We start from the raw sequence: 26,770 nt of genomic DNA, 5'->3' as shown, positions 1-26,770 counted from the left end.
TAGAGCTATTCTTGTTCCCTTATTCAAGTCAAACATGGACAAACTAATTATCCAGATTTTGCCACAACAGTCATATTAACATAGTGTTTGCTTTTATTATGTAAGTCTGTATTTTAAGGGTTATTTTCAAAAGACTTAAGGCAAAATCATAAGGGTTGACAGATGTGATGGACACAGAACCATAAGCTCACTTGGTCTTATCTCAAAGTGAGCCTAAAAAGTGAGAGATTCTGCCACACACCACATTAAACTACAAGACAAAATGGGCAGTAACCTGAACAAAAATTGAAGGAACAAAGTGATTTATACATATGGGCATCATCAGGTGGTGATTACAATATTTCTAAATTTTGTTGCAATCCAGCAGAAATAGAGGATTAGTTGCACCAACAAAATTTTCATACAATGCATTAAGCTACAGTAACACCAACAAAATTTGTGGGAACCAAGTGATCTGTCAACAAGTACATCTTCAGCTAATGACCAAACTATTTACAAAGTTTATTAGAAATCCATAAAAAAACAGAACTATTTGTGCCTCTTAGTTGAACTCTGTATTAAGCAGAAGGCAGAAAGGGTAATAACTCTATGTCAGATTGACAGGAACAAATGAGATCTGTTGATACGTACATCTTCATGGGGGCTGACCCTACTATTTACCAAGTTTCATAGCAATCCATCAAGTGACTACTGGACTATTTACACCAACATGATTATGTCTAGTTATAAGATAAAAATGGCAATAACTTTTTTAAAAAATTGCAAGAGCAAAGTGATTAGATGATGAGTATCTTCCAGTGATTAATTTTTTTAAAGTTTCATTGCAATCCATCAAAAACTGTAGGACTAGTGCTAACAACATTGTTATGATTATTAAGGCATGGTTATACAAAGTATGCTAATGTGACCTGTTTTCACCCGGATTGGTTTAGAATGATGCAAGGTTCACGAAGACCAAATTTTAGGAACAAGGCCTACCTACAGCTGTTTATTAGCTGGGAAGACAAAACAATGGAGATAACCCATAAATAACAAACTTCTAAGAAAAATAGGTCAAAATGAAGCAAGGAACATGCAATATTCCATGCAGATACCATGCCAACAGCTGGAGATCTGCCTGGAAAACTAAATCTTTTCATTGAGGTTAACCTGTAAACAACAAAATCATTAGTTTAAGAAAAATAGGTCACTAAGACTATGACTAACTTTCATGATGGTTTAGAATGATGCAAGGAACACCCTGTCCAAGTTCCATGAACTACATACTACCTATAGCTGAACATATTCAAGAAATTTTTTACACTGGGATAAACCTGTAAACAACATGTTTGTAAGATTTGAAAAGTGGGTCACTGTGACCTATAACACCCTGGAATTCAAAATTATGCAGTAAACACTGATGAATTTCCAAAAACATCATGCCTACAGCTGGAGCTATACCTGAAAAACAAACATCAGGGTTAACCTTTAGTAATGAAATCATCTGCTAAAAAAGTAGGTTACTGTGAGCACATTTCCTCTGAGGTGGTTTAGAATAATGTGAGGAAGACCATGAATAACTAATACATAAAGCTGGCAAAAATTGTACACCATTAACCTGACTGTAGACGTCACCATTGATGACAAAGATCGCCAGTAGATGTGTGTAGAAGTATCTGATAAAGGCCAACTAAAAGCATATCCCATCTACAACCAACTCTTTTCCCAGTTAAGAATAACAAAATGCACATAAGAAAATATAATTATTTATATATTTATTAACTCCTTGCTATGATAATTACAAAAGTAAAGATATGTTTTAAGTTCAAAGTGTGACATTGCATACATAATAATTTATTTATCTACAATAAAAAATAAAATTTGCGGAATTAGGTAAGAAATACAAATTCTTTGGTTTAAAAGGAAGATAGTATTAATACACGAATAACAAGAAAATATATTGGTCAGACTACAAGTCTATAAACAAAAAATACAGGTGGTAGAGTGGTTTTTTCAGTTGACTTTGTTATACATACCAATATTGATGTTATAACTACAAAATAAAGTATACAAATTTTTAAGGTAAATACAAACCTATCCCATGTATATCCAAAATAAAACAGATGCATAATATATCTGCTACATACAATATTCTCATACAAGTTCCCTGAAATTATTGTACAGTATGATCAATTCTCGCTAAACTAACCCAGATAGTATGCCTTCAATAAATTCTTCATGTTGCATCATATGGATAGGATGGTCAGATAAACCAGGCCTTTAAAACTTTTCTGAAAGTTGACTTTCCCTTGGGCAAGTATAAATCATTGTTTTTCATACTCATTTAAACTTTCTCTTGGGCAAGTATAATTCATTGTTTTTCATACTCATTTAAACTTTCCCTTGGGCAAATATAAATCATTGTTTTTCATACTCATTTAAACTTTCCTTTGGGCAAGTATAATTCATTGTTTTTCATACTCATTTAAACTTTCCCTTGGGCAAACATAAATCATTGTTTTTCATACTCATTTAAACTTTTCCTTGAGCAAGTATAATTCATTGTTTTTCATACTCATTTAAACTTTCCCTTGGGCACGTATAATTCATTGTTTTTCATTTAAACTTTCATTACCTAAGCATGGTAAAAATAGCATCAGATTTCATCACATTGAGGGCATAAGGCGAAAAGTAACCAATCTGATTAAAATCAGATCTTCACAGTCCTATATGAAGATCTGACAATGACCACTTAGGATCTTTGAATAAGCCAATGGAAATACTGCTTTCAGAACTCCAAAAGTGAATCAAATTGTTTGACACACATTGATGCTCTTGAGCCATACTGCTCAGTCTTTCAAATATCAACATACAAGACTTCATCTGATTGGCTGATGAAATGAGCAGTTATGGTAATAACATAGGTCACCAGAACATGACCCCTAAGCAGTTGCTGTCAGATCTTTACATAGAGCAGTGGAGATCTTTTTTTAATCAGATTGAAAAGTAAATAATTCTAAGTGACAAAACTTATGAATTATGGGATATAACTCTCACAAATGTTTAATGAAAGAAACTCATTCTTGAGTAATCTTAATAATAATTCTCTGCACTTTCTCTTTCAATGCAAAGTTTTTCAAAGAATGAACAGAAACAATGTACAAATGGATGTACAAAAACTCCTATGGATGGGATGAACATCATAACACTATATGCTCCCCCACCTTATTCAGCAGAGTCGTGAAAATATGAAATTCTAATACCATTTCTAATTAGTGTCAAAACTGCTCCAGTACATATTAATCAACATATAAGTAACTATATTTTTTCCATAAAATATTTGAAATTTTGCTTCTCCATACCACTGCCTTATATATTGCTTACTATACCATAAAGTTTTAAATGTTGCAATAAAAAATCAAAAATGTTTTTAAAAAAGTCTAGATCTTCTTAAAGTATGAATAAAATAAAATGCATAGCTTCAAAAACTAAGCTAAACTCTAACCAATAAAAAATAAGGCACGCAACTTATCTTAAAAAATCCTTAAATGGCATTGATTAGCACAATGTATTAGGAATTGTTTTAGAGCAATTCACCATAAATTTATCAATTAGGATCCAACTGCATAGAACCTGATCTGCTGTCACATTAAGTACCAACTGATCTGGGTCTATGAAATCAGTTAGGTGCAATCAATATAATAATATAGACCCTGATCTACCAGTGGATTATGTAATGTCAGATCAGCATCTCTGCTGTCAGCAGCTAGACCCAAATAAAAGAAAGTATAAAAGGTCTACTGTTCAAAATATAAGGCATTCCTTTCCACACATAATCTAATGAATACATTTCTCATTCAAATTCACAAACCACCTTGATATCCTAAAAGTTCTGTCACACACTCAGTGATAAAGCACACAGACTATATGACTAAATATGATAGATAATTAACCATTATCAGTGCAACTCTAGTTAAACCGAAGTTAGTGAAACAGAATTCCAGTGGACAGTTAAGAACTTGTAAATATCAGAAATCATCATGATGCATGCTCACCACCTAGTGATTGAGCAAAGGGAGACAAGTTTTAATGGATGAGTATCTGCAAGAAATGTGTTACAAGAAATAGCTACTGTCTGGCAATCTGAAACTATACATTTTCTGAGCAGGCCAGTAACATTTACTTGATTTTACTATTTGTTCAATTATTTCTGGCCCAAAATCAAGCAGGACCTGGAAGATCATTTCTAACACCGATTATAACTAGTGCATTTAGTATGTAGCATGTACAAAAAAATACCATCATCTTTACATTGTGTTGTAATAAAATGTTTACAACTTAAGTCATTACTGAGCTACAGAAGGGAATTTTGCATTTAACATTGAGTTCTAACAACTAACTGTACATTTGAACTTATTCAAATCGGTCTGCATATTCATCAAAATGAACCAACAGCATCCACAATTTATTCTGTATAATTTCTAAGTTATCTGGAAAACCCAGTTATCCTGAAATAAAATAGCCATGTCTTCCAGTGTGTTGGGACAATGAAGTTCTTTTTATACTTGCATACAAGTTTGGTCAAACTGCAAACAACACGTACTCGGATGTGCATAACGTGCTGGCAGATCTGGGTTTGTGCTGTTTGCTTTTGGATCTAATTATACATAGGTGTACAGCCTGTAAATAACTTGGAAAGCACCTTAAAAATGTCTTTGATACAAACCATGGAACATATAAAATTAAGTTAAACAACAATTTTACTATCAGAAACATCTGATATTCAACTCTGCTAATCTGTCAATTCCATTTGTAACAGTAATATCACCAATGACACCGTAGTATCTTGAAATAATTGCGATCACATCATAAGCAATATTACAAACTAAGGCTGAATATTAAAATACAAGGAAAAATTGTCCTCATTTTATATTATTTTCCAGGATCCATGTCTGCTTTGTGGTTAGCAAGCCAAACTCATGAACAGAAGGATTGGTTCATGGTGTCAGCTTCACTAACCAAGGTTCCAATACAACCCTATCTACACCGTGGTGGATTGAGCAGATATTTTCGTGCCTTTACCTAGCAACATCTTGGATTTCATAGGTTCCCTCCCTTAGTATGCAATGCTAACAAACCAATTGTGTGCAACAGCGGTGCATTGTACATCATCCAAAAATGGTGGCAACTGACTTCAAAAGGATACTTTGAAAGTTTAACATTGAAAGTATGACTACATACCAGAGAGAAGCCATTACAGGTGTATTTGAGTGAAAGGTATCTGTACAAACATGGACTGGCACTGGAAAATTGCTTATTTATCTGTCCACTCAAGTTGTGTGCTCCTCTTGTCTCGATCATGTAGGAACAGTGTTCAAATTTGAACAACTTTATTTTGATTGGATGCAGTGGCTTGATGCACATCCAATGAAATTCACAGCCCCAAAGCTAAGAAATATTTGCTTGATATGCCAAGGTGTAGATAGGGTTATCACATCAGAACCTTGGTTAGCATAGATGACATGATGTGTCTGAGCAAGGAACTTGAACTACTTCATCGTCATATAATTTGGCATTTTTTGAGGTGCCATTGAACACCCAAACACCACAAATGGCAGAACACTTTATATTCTGCATGGGCATTGTTAATAAAGTCATTCTGCCTTGTTAAACTTTCTTAACAGTATTGACATCAAAACAGATTTCTGCATAATTATTAATGACTGGTTCAAAAATTATTTGAACCCATGACGTATGGTTAATGATGTAAACCAAGAGACCTAGCCTGAGATCACTTATCTGGCTGACATATGCCTATTCAAGCTGAAGGCAAATGCAGCTGGCCAAGAAATCTGCGTCAGTACAATGCTTTCTGTCTTTATCCATATTTGATTGTATATCAGTAGCATTTGTCCAGTTCTGAAAGGCACCTATGCCAGAATGCTAGTGTAAAAGTAGGTCTAATTCTGTTAAGCTGAGTTTTTCTAATTATATAGTTGTGTAAATATTTTTCTACATTAATAACAGCAACCATATTTGATGGTACAATGACATCATTGGTATAACTCTGAAAGGCATTAAACTAGAATACTTTCTTTTAAATTTGTTAAGCAATTATTTACAAACAGTTATTGGTTTAGTCCAATTGTATCAAGCAGTTTTTCAGAAGACATTTAAAGTTTTTTATATTTTTAGCTCTAAGAGTCAAGACCAAAAGAGTATATGTGATGGCCTGTTGTCCATCATCACTCATCTGTCCCTCAATTAGCACAAATCTATTTTTGCTGCTGTTCCTAAACTACTTGGAGGATTACCATGGAATTTACATACTCATTCATCTCAAGATTTAGTTGATCCTGAAAATGGTGTTGCTCAGATATCCAATATAGTTGGCAGAGACCCTTTGAAAAATGTTCTTATAGCTACTTCTCAATGGATGGTCATATCGACATGGGAATTTCATCACAAACTTCTGCTAATTTTGAGTGGGTTCTAAATGAAAATAGTGTCAATTGGATATCTACTATGGCACCATAGCAGCCATCTTGAAAATCTTTTTACTGCTATTCTTCCGAAATGTAAAGTCATATCAACATAAGGTTAACATTAAGCAGAAGATTTATAATGAAGTCTAGTTCATGATGGCAGCCATCTTCAACATCCTGAATGGATGATTACAATGTCATGGGCTTTTTGACCAGAAGACTTCTTATGGTGTCTACCATAGTCAGTCATAAATAAAAATGATGTTAAAATCTTTCTATTGTGACTAATCCAGTGTGGACGACCATTCTGGCATGGTACTTTCACCAAATGACTCAATTATAATGTATGTATTTGGTACCAACTGAAAATGGTTCCAAACTTATGTCCAATATGTCTCCATGTTGGCCATCTTGAAAGTGTCAGATGTTTCCAACATTCAACGTTAAGAAAAAGAAACAAGCTGATGTTGGAGTCCTGGAAATTCTTTCCAGGCAGTAGAGCATCAGTTCTTGCGGGGGGGCTCTTGTTAGTGATGGCCATATTTGATTTCTATTCCATGATTTTTGAGAAGTCATTTAAGAGTTGTTCTATTTTTAGTAACGGTGATCACATTTGACGGGGGATCAGCATAATTTTAAAGGACTTCAAGTCATGATTCTCTGTGCCAAGTTTGGTTTATTTTGATAAAAAAATTAAATAACACCTGTTGACCAATGATTGTTTAAAGGCCATACCATAAACTGACTTGTCCTCTTTGCCAAGTGAATTAATAAAAATAATTACATATATTGTAAAATACTATACAGAAGAATAATATGTCAGTTCAACTGATGACCAACTAACAAGTTCTGAATAATGTCAGATCTTATTCCCTTAAAATAACAGAAAGCTCAGATAATACACGATAAATATCTCAAGCAAAAAGAAAACAATTTTGGAAATGTGGAAACTGTTACCAAAAGGAAACAGAAAACCTTGATAATGATTTAAGGTTGAGACTGACCCTGAATTCAAAAAGATCCGAAGTATGAGATGGTATGATCTTGTCTAAGAATGAGGGTTGACAGTAACTGAAAATTTAACACAAGTGGAAGACAACCAACAATTAAACTCAAACTTGGTTTGGTTCAGAATTATACTCCAATACATTCTCAATCTAGTCTGTCTGAGCATGAAATTGAAACAACTTTATTTGCATACTCCAAATATATCCTCAAACCAGTCTGTCTGAGCATGAAATTGAAGCAATTTTATTTGCATACTCCAAAATATATCTTCAAACAAGTCTGTCTGAGCATGAAATTGAAGCAACTTTATTTGCATGCATTTCAAAAAGGTCTGAAAATATGGCAGCAGAAATCTGGATCTTGCTTCAATTATTTCTTCCATTTCTGTTCTCTTCAGAACCTTGCTTATAATACTTTTGACAATTTCAGGATTTCCAGCAGATACAGGGCTAGTAAAATAATATGAAATAAAATATATAAATGGTTGAATTAGAATGTAAAGTGATATTTTCATTCACAATGTAAAAAAAACTCAGCTGAAGAAATGTTGACAGAATGTAGACATGATTCTCTCAGTCTGCATCAATCAAGTCCCAAATGTTCTGTACCAATCAAATCTCAAATGTTCTGTGCCAATCAAGTCTCAAATGTTCTGTACCAATCAAGTCTCAAATGTTCTGTACCAATTCACCATTAAGGACACAGAAAATTTATACTTAATGGAACATAAATATATTTTGAAATGTTTTGTAAACTTTTGCATCGTTCTTCATTTATTAAAAAAAGTTTTGACATCCCACCATGATTCAGCCTTTCAGGGAGTTTCTATAAAATTTAACAACCAAAAGAAAAACTGTCATTATCTAAAGTCAGCTGTCAGCACAAAATTTAAGGACGTTATTGATAGCTATCCATTGTTTTCATGTGACATGACAAAACATTGTGCAATTCCATATCTGCCATTCTGATTCCCTAGCCATGCAAACCAGCACCAAACAACGCTGTTCTTCCCACATAATTATGAAGGCATGTCTCATTTTGTGCATCAGGATTTCCTAATGCATCACATTCTGTTGTGCATATCAACTGCACATTCCAAGCTCGTGACTTTCCCCCTTTTTTCTTCAAATAAAACATTGAAATTTTAACCATCTTTGTTATTCTTTCATAAACAACAAACAGACGCATAAACAAATGGATGCACAAACAAGAAGAAACATGCAATGATTTTAAATTTTCATGGACTGAAATCAATCATTCATTATCATTCAAATTAACAAGCAAGTTTTTTATATACAATTTCTTATTTCTAAAAGCATTTCAAGAATATTCGGTTTTGAATTTGACAGTCATGTTCCATTAGGTATACATTTCATTTTAATAGTGAAGATGAAACATCTTTGAACAGTTCTCACTTTCATTCATTATCATCCTACGTCCATCATCTCCACCACAAATACAATATCTGACCATACTAATTAAAACGGCGAGTCAGCTGTCTTTGGCAGAAACACCTGTTTTTATGAAAAGCATTTGTACATAAAAGTTCTGGCATAATAAACTTGTTATGAAATTTTAATTCCATAACTGATACTGTATCCTGAAGATCATTGTCCAGAAATACTCTTTCATGATGACAATCTTTGGGACATTATACAAAATATTTTTTAAAATCACAATATTGTTTGTCAAAAATAACTGCATTTCCATTTGATAGCAATAGGCATGATTGCAGCTCAACTTCACCATTCCTTCTTTCGACAAAAGCCATGGAACTTTCAGCTTTATTTCTTTTGTGCTACAGGGTCGCTTCATTTCAAGTATAATCTATTTTATCATTTTGATGAAGTAAATTTCTTTATCGATGATTAGATCAGATTTTTATTTTGAATATACATGATGACAGATGCTGACAAAGGTTTGTTAGGGAAACAATATGGTGGCACAAGGTATGTGTGTGTGTTGCATTATTGGTATTTGCATACACAATCATGACGCTGTGAAAACAACCTATTGACTTGTACAAATACAAACTGGCACTAGGATGGGTCAAGAAAAGCTGATGTCTAATCATTGAAGAGTGCATAAAGAGAACAATCACCATTTAAAGGTATGTGTAATCAAATACTCAAAACTGAAGAAAAAAACTCGAAACTATTAACTGCAGTAGATAGTATCAAAAGCTTACATGACCTGTAATTTACTTTAAACATGACTTTTTGAATATATAGCATATGAAAATCTGACTTATTATGAATTGCACTATTTTAGCCAATGAATACCCAATGCACACAATGGCACCACTGATATATCATTCAGCTGACAGGCTACTAGCTGTACTCTACTGGCTCCTGATAGGAAGTGCCAGTATAGAAAAAAAAAGAAATGCAGAACAAATCTATAATACAACGACATTTAGAAGAAAAAAAAGGTGACATATTGTATGTTTGATTGTTTCCTGCTTAATTATCAAATCAGTTTTAAATTAATAATTTTTGTCTGAAAAAATTAAAAAGTCATTTGTTCAAGGTAGGTAATTATTACTTGTCAGTCAATTGACACTTTTCTATAAACCACTAGAAAAGCTAAATCATGATGGGTGACAATAACTTTAAATACAAATGGTAAACACCTACTCAGATAATACAATGGCATTGTTTATACTACTTAATTTCTAGACCTTGTGACATTATGTATACACAGATCTGGGTCTATACTTCCTGCAGTTGGGTACATACTGCATACATACCAATATCATAAAGGATACAATAACAATAGCATCACTACAAAGGAATGTATCTGCTAAAGGGTACAATTCAAACTATGATACAAGTTTTTTCATGTGCAAAAGACAAATAAGAATGATTCATGATTTTTAAAAAATATTAATTATCAATAGGTAAATTCATTTTCAAAAATGCATAGCAAGTACGATAATTTGCATCCTCCATTATTCAGTTAACAAGAAAGATACTGTATAGAAACTCCATACTCCTCCAACCAAAACTGGTGTGGTGTATCATTTACACACTGTAATGTATAAACATCATTAAACATCACAGAACAGAAGTGAGTAAATCTTCTCTTTTGCTCATTGTGAGTAAATCTTTTTTCTGTCCCATTTATTATTTATTTTATGTTTTACTCTATACTCATCTGACAAAAAGTCTTCCCTTTACATTATCATAAACATTATCAGTATACTTGTATGCTATAAACCAAGTCTGATTCTTTTTGCATTAAAGCAACTACAATATATATATATACTGCAAATGGCACATACCCAGTTCTGCTATTATATAATGTGCCAGTAGATCGGGGTCTGTGCAATTGGCTTGGAGTAATTAGTTGATCAATCAACACAGACCTTGATTTGTTGGTGCATTATGGAACTGCATATCAGGATCTATGTTGCTTGCATTTGGATGACTTATAAGCAAGTATAAACTACATAGTTTTTTTCCCCACCCATGATGAATGTAGATAAAGTCAAATTATAGCTTAATTTTTGTACATACCATTGCAACTACAAGGAATTATTCTTGTTCACAGAAAACATGGTATCTTGGAGACACTGCTGGCACAGTAATCAATACTGCTTTATTCATGGTTTTATAGGTAATTTTCCATGTGATGCTGGTGTTGACACTACAGAACCCTACCACCAAATATGACATAAGTGAAACATAGTAGGTACCAATTTTTGTCAATTTAGTGGATACATTTCAAAACATGACAAAAAGAATTTGTGAAGTAAAACACTATCCTACATGTAAGTCTTTAGATTTACGAATAGATAAAAATGTCAAAAACATGACAAAAAGAATTGTGAAGTAAAACACTATCCTACATGTAAGTCTCTAGATTTACGAATAGATAAAAATGTCAAAAACATGAAAAATGATCATCTTAACACTAAACAGATCACAGTAAAATAAAACCTTCCAAAATTATTTCCAAAGTATCAACTTCAAAAGAAAAGTAGCAAATACAAACATTTCATCCTTAAGTCAAAAATCTTGGAAAAATTAATCATGAATTAGTACAATACGAAAATTAAGAAACTGATTAGTTTACATTTGCATTCATTTGGCAACAAAATTGTGTCCCTTAAAATTGAACATTGCCTGATCATTGAAATGTCCAGTAATACTCGTAAAAGCATGTACATGTAGTCAGAAATAAAAATATTGTAAAATCTGGAAACAACATCTTACATCCTAAATATTGAATTTGTTGATGTTACTCTGAGCAACATTTTTTCTTGTGACCAGGCTCAGCTTCCGGAGAAATACCAGGTCTAACTATCATATCTTTACGTAACGTCATTTTATTTACAGCATCCTGATGCAAAACTCTAGCAATATCAGAAAACATGTCATTAAGCCCAGTATTGTCTTTGCATGAGATTTGGTAATTTCCTGATAGAACATCACCACATTCACGTTCAAAGCTTTCGATATCTGCTTTAGTTACGCAATTTTCTCCAGTGCAATCAGCAAAGTTTCCACAGAGAAATATTTTGGCCCCCTCTGCATTCATTACTATGTCCAAAATATACTGAGACAGAATGGTAAAGGAATCCTTGTTACGCATACTGTAACACAAAAGAGCCGCATTTGCTCCACGATAATAACTGGAGCCAATGAAACTCATTCTTTCCATTCCTCCTGTATCCCACAAGGTCAGCTGAAAATAGAAAAACAAAAATAGTGAAGATGTGCGCTTACAGGTTCTCTAAATATGTAACTTCTCTGCAATGAAACCATAGCATCATAAAGGGGGTGCTCACCAGTTATTATGTACTTTTGAGAGAGTGACGTATGTAAGGTGAAGCTGTTTGCATTTAAAACATGCACAATGGAGAGAATGGTGGCATACCTCTATGCTACATTAATGTAATGTGGATATTTCTTTGGATATTGTACTTTTGGAAATTGTACATGATTTAAGCACACTGCTAACTAAAATAACTGCTCCCTTGTGCTAAAAAATCAGCCTGAATTAGTCTAAAGTACACTATCCATAGCAGCTATTATTATAGGGAAAATGAATTTTGCCAGACTAGACAATACCAGCTTCTGAAAGTGCAATGAATGAATTACCAAATATATAAAATGTAAAAAAAAGTTATTGGCTCTTTTTTATACAATTTACCTCTGAAGTTCAGGAAGTGAAAATGACCAAGTAGAGCTAGCACTTTTTTGAAAGGTGCACATCTGGAGTAAAGCCAAGCTGTATACTCTATAACCCATATTACACTCATCAATCATACATCAAAATAAAGGGAATTAAAGGTTCTTTGAATTATACCTAAGATATACAAGGTCTTTTTTAAATAGCCAGTATAACCAGTGAGGAAAGCAGGGGAAATTCTTTTTCTTTAAAATCCTAACCCTATGCAAAATATGAAACTGTAGAGTGCCACCAAAAAGGATGACCTGCAACAAGCAGGTCAAAATATACTCTTTTTATATTGAATTGACAGCTTCTGATTAAGGGAGACTTTCTCCCAAGAGGCTCTTTCAAAGGAAACAATTGTAATTATTATACATGCACTCTGAAATTTTACTTACTGTTCATAAAATTTCCTACTACCTTATCGGATTGTTTACCTCATCAAATTTTACATTCTTCAGATCTCTAATGCAAATGTCTTTTCAAACTTAGCCCTTTCAATACCAATATAGACAAAAGAGAAAGTCCTGATTATGGACCAAAGCCCTACAGACTACAAAGTCTTTGGGACTACTTTTTTATAGTACTGGCAGAAATAAAAACATTAGAGAAAATAAATACACAAATAGTTCTTATCTTGTTGAAATAATAAATACTCTTCAGATGCATGCATATAAAAGTTTTTAATTTCTCTCATAAATACAGCTCATAAAATTGCATGTTAGTAAATAACTTATTTATTTACAGGCACAGAATAATTATATTTGCATTACACTGTCAACAAAAATTTAACTTAATCCAAACATTATATTCTGTAGAATTTCAACGTGTCTTAGCAACATTTTGAAATTTAATAAAACTCTGTTTTAAATGACTCTCAACTGATAAACTATATGACTATATGACTAAGTTCTAACTTTTTATTTCATGTTTCTTACTGACATTCACTCACAGGTTATAACTTCTAACTATACCAGAATTAAAGTCTCCTATTGGTCAGCTTAACTTACACAAAGGGTGTAGTAACTATTCTTCCTAAGAGTTTCATATCACTGTACCACCTGAACCACCTCAACAAATTGCAGAACTGCATTTGACTTACCTTATGTGACCAAATGACAACTTACTACTATACTTGAAATGTCAAAGCTCCTGCCTGCCACATACCCAACAGTTATCACTGACTTACAGCCTAGTGGTTAGAGTGTCTGCCTCAGATGTGGGAGGTTGTGGGTTCGAACCCCGGCCGAGTCATACCAAAGACTTACGAAAATGGTACTAACAGCTGCCTCGCTTGGCGCTCAGCATTAAGAGGTTTGTGTTAGGACTGGTCGGCCTGGTGTCAGGATAATGTGACTGGGTGGGACATCATGCTACGTGTCTGCTATATGATGCCCCAGTGCTAGACATCACTATAAACTACCACACTGCAGACATCGTAGCGATATGACTGAAAAATTGTTAAAAGCAACATTAAAAATCCTAATCACACACACACACTCACTAACTTACAGGCTCTTTAAGCAATATGGCACACATGTGACACCTTGTCATCAAACACCACTTTTAAGTATAGCAGATATTTATTCCTACTTGCACACGTATGAAATGCAGGCTAAACGCTTTACAAGCATTAGATAGTAACATTAATAACATCTAAAGCACTGACAATCATTATCATTTCATTTTTTCAACAAACTTTGTATAAATCAATATTTAATATAACTAACATTTTCTGGAGTACAGGCATTATGTAACTATCTATAACTTTCCCCAAAATCCACTCTATGAAACTAATTATATCACCTGTCAATAAAGACACCCTAAACTGTTAATCTACATGTATTTAAGTTTATGGCTACTGTATCGTATATACTCACTTTTAGGTTGAGTCCAACAGCAAACAACATAGACCCTGGTCTGCTTTCAGATAATGCAATGGCAGATCAGGGTCTATGTTGTTTTGTTCAGCTGATTTTCTTAACAAACTGAATAGATCCAGATCCAACTGCACATAATAAAATGCAGATCAGCATCTGTGCAGTTTGCAGTTGGAGTCAACTTATAACAGAGTGCATACAGCATGCATACTGTATTACCTGTAATTTTTATATTTTAAATTTAATACACCATCAATCCAGAAAAATCATAATCAATCTCTGTCTTAAACATTTTTTACCAAGAACTTTTTATTCTTGAATATTTGCAAACTCGAGGAAGGTAAGAATTTTCAATGTAGTCAAAATTTCAGATAAAGCCACCAACCCATCACTACTTAGTCCCTGACATATAATCAGAGATTACCATATGAACACAGCACTACATTATAGACCAAAGTGAGAAAGTTTGCCAGCAGGTTCCCATGGGTCAGTGGTTCTTGCAGAGGTTCAGCAAGGTTCTTCCTCCACCAGTTATACTGGTTGCAATGTAGAGCCTGAATAATGGCCTTAAACCGAAACAACAACAATTAAACTATGGTAAGACAGATGCTTCATGCCACTGTATTATACAGTAGTAACAAAAAATTACTTCAGACCTGAAAATGCTGGTGAGCACAAATATTTCTGTGAATTATATACTCATTTACAAGTCAAACCCAATTGCAAATTCCACAGAACCAGGTCTGCTATCGCATAATGCCTCTGAGTCAATGCAGTTAGGATTAATCTGATCTGCAAGCACATTATGCAATGGCAGAGCAACATCTATGTTTGTAGTTGAACGTGACTTATAAGGAAATATAAAGGTCAAGTAAGAAAATCTGTTCCTCTGGCCAATCCAATCAAATATGAAAGATGACCTAAATCAATCTGGATTTTGGGTATTTCAGTGGGTCAAGCAGTTGGAAAGAAAGCCAAAGAGATCACCTATGCAATTTGTACTATGTAACGTGTACAAATAGCTTTGATACTCCTCAATGTTAATAAGATTCTATCACCACATACCAGTGCCACATACCAGTGCTTAAATGTCTTCTGTCAATTACCAGGATTTTTTTTGCTGTTGGAAAGATACAATCACAGATATTAATGAGTCAGTTACCATGATGCTAACTGATGGGCAAAAACAATTTTCAATTTCCAAAAGGAAAGCTTAAAATGAGTCCCAAAAATCAATTTTTAAATGAATCATTTCCACTATAGTTCTCCCATGGTAAACCCAAGCTTGATGATAAGTACATCCTCATTTATACAATTCTGTGTGATAATAAAAGCAGTTGGAAGGCCCACCCTTCACTTTTAAACCAAGAGCACATTATACCCACCCTGTGTTTAACAGTCATCTATGACGGCCCTAGTATGGTGTGGTTGACTCGGGAGACGATTGACCAATGGATCTTGGTGACCTGGATCTTTGGTCCCAAGACATGGTCTTGAATAACATGAAGAAACTGTTATTTTCTTTTTTTTTGGACTAAGCATAACTGTGACTTTTAGACCCCAGAATCTACAGGTTTATTTATTATCTAAGTGTTGGCCATACACAAAGGATCATCAAGAAAATAACTCTACAACAAATATTATGTAAAACCCACTTTTCTTGAAGCCAAAATGACCCTACCCTGACCATTAACCTTTTGACTCCCTAAAATGGCTGGCTTCTTCTTAAGCCCCCAAAATTCATGTCATCCACAAAGTTTGGTCCAAGTAAAACTAATGTTATTGTGTAGAAACTGTTTTTATTCTTTCAGTCATGGCAGCCTTGACCCCTGATCTTTTGACCCCAAAAATCAATAAATTTCTTCCTTCTAGTGGAGATATACCAAGTTATTATGCAGACACCATTGTTCTTCTTTTTGTGACAGTGACCCCAACACTGACGGGGGGGGGGGGGTTCTTTCCTTGTTCCATGTGCAAGCCACCTACAGAGCCTAGTAGCTATAACTCGTGATAATCAATGGCCTTCTTTCAGTCACAGACATCAACGAACTTTTAAAGGAGTTCTTTCTTACTGCATGTACTGCAAGACAGCCACAAAGCTTGGTTACTAAAGATGGCTTACAACTCAAGCTATTGTAAAGAAATAAAATTGGAAATTAGATGGATGGACAGACAGACTGAAAACATCACAATTTAATATGCTCTGCATTATGGTGTGCATATAAAAATGTACAAGGTTTCCCGTGGACTTATCAAACAAAACATTCACTATAAATGTGATTTTCAGGATGCAAAATAACTCAATGTCTGTTGTCTCCATTACAAGGACTGCTTCAGTAAATGACAGTCTTCTCTGCTAAACATGCTATAATTATGAAATAAAGTTCAAGTCACCACAGTGAAATAATCTTCATAAAAGTGTTCCATTATTTAAAGAGAAAACCATGGCACTTGTACTGAAATCTACTTTGTGCTAAAAATAGACCATAATGTCACTGTGCCCAGCTGCCGCCATATTGTTTTCACATAGTAATTCACATCATATATGCAAAAATAAAGTTGTTTTTATTTGCACTTCCCTCACTATGTAATGTTTTGTTTTAATCAACTATAATATATACATGTGTACAGTAACAATTTTGTACATTTTATTTCTTTGTCATCTTTTTGTATTGTTTTCAAATCTACGTTGAGTAAAACTCTTGTACGTACACATTAAAGGATATATATTTATATATAAATATGTGTGTGTGTGTGTGTGTGTGTGTGTGTGTGTGTGTGTGTCATAAATAAATATGTTGAAACCAATGGTATTCCTTTATATCTATTTTATTTCCCCTTCAGTTAGCTTTTGTGTGTAAATTGTGTACAAGTTTAAGGTGGCTTTTGTCATTAGGGACAGCAGTTTTTATATTGCTGTTTCCATCAATACATGCATACAGCTATACTTCCCGACAAACATTATTTAGTGCACATTAACACAGAGAGTACTTAAAAACAAGGTCCTAACCTTTATGATTTTATCGATGATAATGAGTTGTCACCTGTCGAATGAAAGCTCATGTAAAAAAAATCCTAGTGTTTCATTCAAATGGATAATTTTCTTGATAGATACTATATGGTACAAAGGTCTGAATGAACACAGATTGATAGCCATTGGCAGGTAAATGAGTTTCTTATACACTGTAATATCCATTATCCATGCAAACTGTTGCACTCACTTCAGGTGCAAAGAATGTGCATATATATATGACTTGCACAACATAGAATAGTTTTACATTTGGGTATTTTTAAATGAGTTATTTAAACTTTCTCGATGCAGTTTTGTCAGTATTTCAGTCAGATATCTGTAAGTACATATTCACTAGCCAAGGTTCCAATATGATAACCCTATCTACACCCTGGTGGATTGAACTGATATACTGGTACTTTGTCCTATCAACATCTATTGGATTTCATGAGTTGCCTCCCTTAGTATGTAATGCCAACTAACCAATAGCATGGTGCATAGTACATTAGCAAAAAACACTGTGGAGGCAATTGACCTAAAAAGGATACTTTGTAAGTTTAACATCGAAAGTATGACTATGTACCAGAGGGAAGCCATTACAGGTGTATTTGAGTGAAAGGTATTTGTGCAAACACGGACCGGCACTGGAAAATTGCTTATTTATCAGTCAACTCAAGTTGTGTACTCCCTGGACTCGACAATGTTGGAACGACTGAATTTTGATTGGAATTGCGGTGGCTTGCCACAACATCCAATGAAAATCACAGCTTGCCACAACATCCAATGAAAATCACATACCTGAAGCACAGAAATGTTTGCTTGATATGCCAAGCTGTAGAAAAGGGCTATCACATCAGAACCATGGCTAGTGAAGATGATGTAGGTAAATCACTAATAATTTTAAAAATATTTCCAGGCTAATTTCAAATGAATTATTATTATTATTATTATTATTATTATTATTATTATCTTCCTCAGTATCCTACTGCAACATTCACATGACACATTATTTTCATTATCTTCTCCATGAATAACTTTTTGAGAATATTATTTTTAGTACCTACACACCTAAGTATTGAATCTTACATGGCATTTTTCTTTGCTAAGCATAGCTATGCCCACTGTCCTTAGCAGGGGCCTTCCATGCAACAGGCCCCTCACCTAATTGTTTATGACTCCCCTTAAACAATATTTTCAGATCTGCCCCTGGTTTTCTTCATGTTAGTCATTTCATCCCCAAAGTGGTCTAGAGCACTCTCCTTTACAGCTCACTCACCTCTGTCCACACATGTGCCAGTCTTGACTAAAGCTATTTGAGTATGTGAGAAAGCTTCCTGTCAATCAGTGGTTCTTCCTGGGGACTTTGGCCACTATTTATATCTTGTGCTGAAAAATGGTGTTAAACCTCACTAAACATAACAATCATCCCCTGATGAGGAGACTGATTAGCTCAAAACAGTGGAAAATTGTACTGTAACTGCATCATTACCAATGTTTGGATCTGTATGTTTTCTGATTATTCTGACTCGTTAGCATCTCAAAGACTAATGCAGACCTATAAACAATTTATTTTGACAGATGCAAACAGGAAGTTGGATGCCAGATAACAGCTACATCAAATATACACTAAATAAATAACAGGCAAAGAGTATTTGAGCTGGTGAGCTTAAAAAAATAATTCCTTTGTTTCCCTTTCCTCTTTCAGCAGAAGGCAGATTTATTTGACTTGCCCCATCAACACATTTTCAACATCAACTGACAGAAAGAGATTATATTGTGAACTTCTTAGATTTTCTTCCCAGATGTTTTCTTCAAAGGAAGGATGGTTCATTAATCACATTTTATTTATCTATTATCAGTCAGGTAAATATAATGAAATTAACCATACTATGCACAATATCATATCAGTAAGATTTTTAGAAATGTTTTTACATCTAGTATTATGAAGCGATCTCTCATTTGGTTGAGGTGAAATGTCTGTTTATCCTCTATACATGCATAATCATCATGTCAACAGATGAAAATCCATCGAAATACTACAAACTGTGCTTGTAATTCTCTGGTTGACTTACTTACTGGAAAAATTCAGCTATGGATTTGGAAGAAATTCAATAATTTTGTATTACTGTGTAAATATTATTTCATTAATAAATAAAACAGGCTCCAATATAAGACCAAGAGGATAGCCTAAGAAATTAGTCGATATGTAGACCAAGCTATAATAAGAAAAATCCATCCATGGCACCCAGTGGGCACATAAAAAAGCCCCCAAAAAATAAAGATAGAAGATTGATTTTAGACTGACTGAACTGAGCATATCACAAGCTTATTGAATAGATCGAGTGCCCTCACTACCCAAGAAGGATAAGACAATTTAATTGGCTCACAGAAACCTCTTCTGATTTTCATTAGCTTGGGCAGTCATGAGATCTCATGGTCGATGTCAATGACAGAAATGTAAAGAAAAGATAAAATCATTAGCAAAACACTGCTGCATTTATTTCCCATGATATAAACAAAGGAAAAACTGTACACAACTATCCAACAGATGTTCTACCTGAGCATCAAGAAATTCAATCCCACTATGGTGGGCTCACATCAGGGAATGTTGATAATTACTGCAGCTACACATGGATCTTGGATTTAATCATTTCTGCAATAAATATTCACTTTTCCAGATTTATGTAGCTGGAAATAATCAGAGCTGAGTATGACTATTTATTACAGTTTGCAACAATTTCCTTGTCCACTAAAACAAACAGCCCTTAACAGTAGAAGGAGTTATTTTCTTGGACAAGGAAATTCTACAATGACTGAGGCAAAGATACAATGCTGGACATGTTAATATATTTTGCAGAAATTAGCAAATCCATTATGCAAGTGCCTGTGATAATGATATATATAAATTTATTGAATAAACAAGCAATAAGTTAGGAAGTTTGTTAACACTGCTTTTAGTTCACCTGGCCATAGGGACAAGTAAGCTCATGGTATTTCCCGGCATCTGTAAACACTGTCTATCATCTTTGTCTGTCCTGGCATCTGTCATCAATGTATGTCATACATCTGTCATCACTGACTGTCCCAGCATCTGTCATCATTGTCTGTCCTGGCATCTGTCATCAATGTATGTCATGCATCTGTCATCATTGTCTGCCCTGGCATCTCTCATTATTGTCTGTCCCAGCATCCGTCATCAATGTCTGTTATGCATCTGTCATCATTGTCTGTCATGCATCTGGCATCACTGTCTGTCATGCATCTGTCATTTGCTTGTTACCATTCTGAAGTACATATATCTGATCAGACTGTTGATCCAAGATTTATCCCAGTGAGTGAGGCAATCAGAATCATTTTGCACTTCTGGCCCCTCAATTTTTATATGACTCTGGAACTAAAATTGTTGGGGGAAAGGCAAAGGCCCACAGACCCTCCCAACTCAGAGAAAGAGTATCAACATACCTTGCCTTGTGATCTGATACCAATGAAATGAAGGTGGGCAGTTTGTGATTCCACCTGGTTGTAAAAAGGTCTTTCATCAAATGCCCCCATAACAAGCAAATCTTATGAAAGACTGGTGTAGACAGGGACAATTCTATATGGAGAATCTGTCCTCTCCTTGACAGAGAATCAGCCAAGGCATTGAGTCTACTGGAAATATGTCTGATCTGGATGTCAATATCACATTGTGCAGACAAATGGCAAATTGCCAGATCAAAATGCAGAGTTGGCATGATTTGGTACCACCATATTTGAGGAGATATGTCACTAATGAGTTGTCTGTTATGATGAGCATGATCTTGTTCTGAAGATGGTCATTCCAAAACTGAAAAGCTTTAATGATAGCCTTCATTTCCAAGAGAGTGATGTGGAAACCTGTGTCTTCTGGCCTCCACTGGTTACTGGATGGTGTCAAAGTCTGGGAATAGATGGGCTCCACAACCCTAGGGAGCTTGCATCTGTGGATACTGACAGTTCTGGTGGTGGGGGTTTGGGTGGTATTCCTGCAGTGAGCCAGTCTGGTTGTGGATACTTACAGTTCTGGTGGTGGGGGTTTGGGTGGTATTCCTGCAGTGAGCCAGTCTGGTTGTGGATACTTACAGTTCTGGTGGTGAGGGTTTGGGTGGTATTCCTGCAGTGAGCCAGTCTGGTCCAGGAATGATATAATCTCACTAGTTAAGCTGATCCTGTAATTCAGCAGCATTTAAAATGGCCACCATCGAGACAGCAAGTCCATCTGCAAAAGGCACATGTATAGGTGGCCCAGCACAATAAGATCCACAGCTGTGTTGAGTAATCTAAGGAGTCACAGAAACTCCCTGGCTGTTATCCATTACTTGATGGAAATGGACCCTGCAAGATCTATGTTTTGGAGCACCCAAGGGTGGGGAAGATGTGCCAAGTTGAGATATATGAACTGTTCAGAAGGATAAAGGTTGGAATTTTTCTAATTGATTAGAAAACCTAGATGACATAAAAGGGAAATTAGATGGTTCTTTTCTTCAACTAGAACAGAACTTACTATATGTTTTTTGGAGAATGTCGTCAAATATATGCCATTGTGGAGATTTACTCTGTTGTGTGGAACAGGGAGATGATGGAATTGAGTAGTTATAATATGGTGGCCCCGAGTGGCCGAGTGGTCTAAAGTGCTCTCCATTACGGATCACTGCCATCTCACCTCTGTCTGCGTGGGTTCGAGTCTCGCATTCGGTTAATGTGAGTATGTGAGAAAGCTTGTCGGTAGCTTCTTGTGGGTCAATGGTTCTTTCCAGGGTTTTCCCAGGTTCTTCCTCCACCATTATTACTGTCCGCCATGTATAGCCTATCATGTGCTGAAAAATGACGTTAAACCCTACAACAACAACAAGTTCTAATATGGCCCAAAGACTGTGTTTAATCCAAAAGGGACAGCATAAAACTGATAAGAAGTCCTTCAATAAACAAACCATTGGAATTTGCATCAGGATGGATGGATGGGAACGTGGAAATATGCATATGTCAGAATGAGACTGATATGTATGGACTGAAGAATGATCTGACCTCTGAAATTTGGACTGAAATTGATGACTGGTATGAGTTTGCCATTGATATTCCTGACCAGAAAAAGCTTGGATAAAAACCTCAGAGATTGTGGAACTTGAAAAATCTCCACTGCATGCTTCTCATTAAGCACCGTGATCTCATATTGTAAAAGTGAATCCTTTACCAAGTCTGACAGTACTTCAGTCAGGAATGGAGAGGATGAAGGGAAGAGGTATTGTAAAACAAGATCTAAAGTCCATCTGATACAATCTGGATCACCCATTTGTCTCGCAGAAGAGATCATCCAATGTTGTTTGAAATACAACAGTATAGCGCCTACTGTTTAGTTATATGCAGGCAGTCAGGCACAAAAGTCAACAGCAAGAGAGTTGAGGCTGTGGGGTAGAGAAACTTGGCTTCCTACCCCAATGAGATGACTGCCTCCTGGACAGATCAGCAGACTATCTCCACTGAAAGGAGTGGGATCACTGCTGTTTCTTAGGTTGAGTAGCGAAAGATCCCCACATCCCCTTTTCTCCTGTCTTTGAGGAAGATTGGGAGATGATTTATAATGTGATTGTTGTGAAGAGAGATGAATGAGCAGTTCTTGTGATGCATGTCTCCATACTTCCTTTATCTTGCCACCAAATAGAAGGGACTGATTTGCAGGGTCAGTGTGTGATGAGGCATGAGGGAGGTAAAGTATAAGTATGCATCCTGTTGCACAAGATCCAAGTTAACAGAATCTGTCAAAGCATTCGATGTTACATGATGTGCTGCCTGGTTAATGACCTTGGATATTCTAGCCATAGACTCCCAGGCATGGTCATTGCCAGCCTTGTCTGACAGCCTGAAAATCGCAGCAACACCAAATCCAGCAACAAAGACATGGCCACAATGTTGCAAAAGAACTTCGAATAGCATGCATAGTTCTTTATTCCTACTTATAATGAGTAGGTCATTTGACTGAGGCCTTGAGTAGGTCATTTGACTGAGGCCTTGAGTAGGTCATTTGACTGAGGCCTTGAGTAGGTCATTTGACTGAGGCCTTGAGTAGGTGAAATCATATTGAATGATTTTTTCTGACTGTAGCAGAAGACAAAAGAATGGGTTGACTTCTTCATCATTTGACTGAGGCCTTGACCCTTTTTGCTGGTGTGGAAGATGGGGTGGTGAACATTCTGAGTTCAAAAACACTGGATATATTTCCTCTACAGCTGCTTTAAATCTATATTCAGTTGTCACCATATGAGACCTGAGTGTGAGTTATCATTAGGTTTATTCCCAAATTCAGTGTGTAGGTCCTCCTGGTCATGCTCAAGATCTATATGCATGTAATGCACAGCAGGAAGTAAATGAGGCGTGACCAAAGGGTAAAGTGCTTAAATGGCTAGCCATATCTTAAGAATGCAGTTGTCAGATCAGCATAAACAGCTTTTCAAAAATCAAAATCTGTTGGTATGGGAATTGGTTACATAGCCAATAGTGTAAATGGATAACTATAATGATAAGGCTAGATGCATGGGTTGATTTTTCAATAAGATCCCCCGCATTCTATGGATTTGCTTCAACTTATAAGGCATGGTATGGTAAACCATGGAAACCATAGTCACCGAACGGTATGGACCATGGGGTCAGACAGCTGGATGGTACAGTCGGTAAATGGTACCACATCAAACTATGGTGCAGCTAGACGGTAAAGTTTTTCAATTCATTGATAAAACCCATGCAACTAGACTTACTGGCCCTAAGACCATGCTTGGACATGCGGGGGGACTTATGCCCACTGGGCTGCATAGAATTGGGTGGATATTCTTCCACCCATAGTGTGGAAACTCTCTGCTAGGACAGAATCAGATGGACAGGAAAAAAGCTGGCCAGAATCAGATGGACAGGAAAACTTTGGCTTATTAGTAGAGCTAAAAAATCATTTTGCAAAAAAGCCCATGTTGATATAATCATTTCTTCTGAAGAAGAAACAGAAATAGAAAGAATTTGAAGATGGCATCTAAGAGAGGCAAGTAGGGCATTAGATTGGCACCATTTTCATCAAGGAACATCTACAGTCTTTCTCAGTGAAAAACCCAGTCAATATGATTGTCTCCTAGCATGAAGTAATAACATGATTTTCAAGCTATCTGCAATGTCAGCCATACTGGGTGTCTAAGGAGGACCATATTGGAGGTCTATGGAGGACCATTTTCATTTAGGACCATCTAGATCTCAGGATGTAATGGTGTTGTAAGTTTCATGATTCGTCTTCCAATACTGTATACACTCACTTACAAGTTGAGTACAACTACAAACTGCACAGACTAAAATCTGCCATCATATGATACACTGGCAGATCTGGGTCTGTGCAGTTTGTTTGGAGTAATTAGTAGAAAAAACAACATAAATCGGCAGGCACATTATAATATGGTGGATCAAGATCTTTGTTGTTTGCAGTTTGTCTCAACTTGAAAGTGAGTACATACAGTAGTTTAGGTTGAGTAGTGATAACAACTGGACCACTGCATATGCCTATCCATTTCTTGACTCTCAACCTACCACATCTGAGGCAGACGCTCTAACCACTAGGCCACCAGAGGGGTGGGTGTGTGGGTGTGTGTGCGTGTGCATATATTATTATTAGTTTGTACTTCATCTGTATATAATAGAGGGCCTCAAGGTAGATTTGTTCTCATTTGTAACTAATTTAGTCAGCCTCCAAAATCAGAGTCATTACTATTATTATTATTATTATTATTATTATTATTAATATTGACTGCTCTGTTAGCCTAGTAGTTAGAGCATCTGCCTCAGATACGGGAGGTCGCGGGTTTAAACCCTGGAGGAGTCACACCAAAGACTTATAAAAATGGTACTAGCAGCTGTCTTGCTTGGCGTTCAGCATTAAGAGGTTAGTGTTAGGACTGGTCAGCCTGGTGTCGGGATAATGTGACTGGGTGAGACATTATGCTACATGTCTACAGCATGAATGAAGGATTTTTGTTTCATTATTGTCAGGAAACTTGTGCTTTCTGATACTGGAGGATCCACATGTTTAAACTACATAGATTTATACAATAATAACATAAAAGTCACATTACACAGATAATAACCAGGAACAAAAGATGTATCAAAAACATACAATATATTTAGGGAAGATTGGAGAGGGGGGAGCAGCCTAATTAACAAGTTAAAAGTGTGGGTGGGCTTATCACATGAAAATATCCCTATATATTTGAAGAAGAAAAAAACATTTAAAACTGGGAGGTGGGTTATCTTTGGATAAATATGGTTAATGTCTCTATTAGCAGATGATGTACAAAACGTATGGAATGAAGAAGTAAAAAAAGAAACCACTCACATTCACTCCTCCATCCATAAATGTACATAATTATATACTGATGTATAAGTTTAATCCAACTGCACAAACCCAGATCTGCCATCAGATAATGTGCAGGCAGATCAGGGTCTTTGCTCTTTATTATAATTAATTTGAAGAACAAACAATGTAGATCCTGATCTACTAGCATAGTATGGGACAGCCGATCTGGGTCAATGCAGGTGGAATTTTTCTGTATAGATTCACATAAGCTCTCAGGTAAATTTCAGTTGAAGTACATTTAAATTGTAAAGCACTCTAAGCTAATTTTTTAAATATCTGCATACCTTAAAATTTAAATAGGGCAATGTGCACCCAGGTTTTGTAAACCTGCCACAACAATGTACACATGGTCACCCACATTTAGATCTAATTCAAATCCAAGCTTCCTATTCTGCACCTGTTTCCTGTGCTCTGCTGTGCAACAAATGGGAACAAAGAACGAGTAATTTTAATCAAATTCTTATTTTTCTCTTTAAATTCAATTTACAGTCAGCCATGTATCATACTTTACAGACTTGTTTGACCTCTTAATGCATCCAAACAGAAAGTACCTGTCTTAGGATCCATTAATATTTTAGGAATACTAACCCAGCCAAATACATGTATACATTATTAGGCCAACAAAAGAAATATGTGTGATTCCAGTGACTACCATTTCTATTATAATGCCTCTGACCTTATACACAAAACAATTCTAACACACCATGCCCAGTTTTTCATCTTTAGATTGGAAGCTGTGACATGAACTAATACAAGCTGGATACAAAAAAAATATAAAAAGGTTATTTGTACAGACTTTCTCACCAGCAAACGTTTTCACCCTGTTACCAGA

At 35.4% G+C, this 26,770-nt stretch overlaps 1 protein-coding gene across 2 annotated transcripts in view; it reads right to left on the bottom strand.

The window, feature by feature from the left end:
- Window positions 1-1,739: 1,739 nt before the first annotated feature.
- LOC149770740 (ras-related protein RabC-like) overlaps window positions 1,740-26,770 on the bottom strand; it is a 98,519-nt gene continuing 73,488 nt past the window's right edge. For both annotated transcript variants that reach the window (XM_089949171.1, XM_089949172.1), the window contains one exon: window positions 1,740-12,161. In XM_089949171.1, coding sequence (XP_089805297.1) covers window positions 11,715-12,161 — 447 coding nt within the window. In that variant the 3' untranslated portion in view covers window positions 1,740-11,714. The remainder of the gene's footprint in view (window positions 12,162-26,770) is intronic.

Source organism: Sinohyriopsis cumingii, unplaced genomic scaffold, assembly GCF_028554795.1.
Source record: "Sinohyriopsis cumingii isolate HCF-2022 unplaced genomic scaffold, ASM2855479v2 utg002431l, whole genome shotgun sequence".
NCBI classification, from domain to species: domain Eukaryota; kingdom Metazoa; phylum Mollusca; class Bivalvia; order Unionida; family Unionidae; genus Sinohyriopsis; species Sinohyriopsis cumingii.
This window is presented reverse-complemented; position numbering and strand designations above follow the sequence as displayed.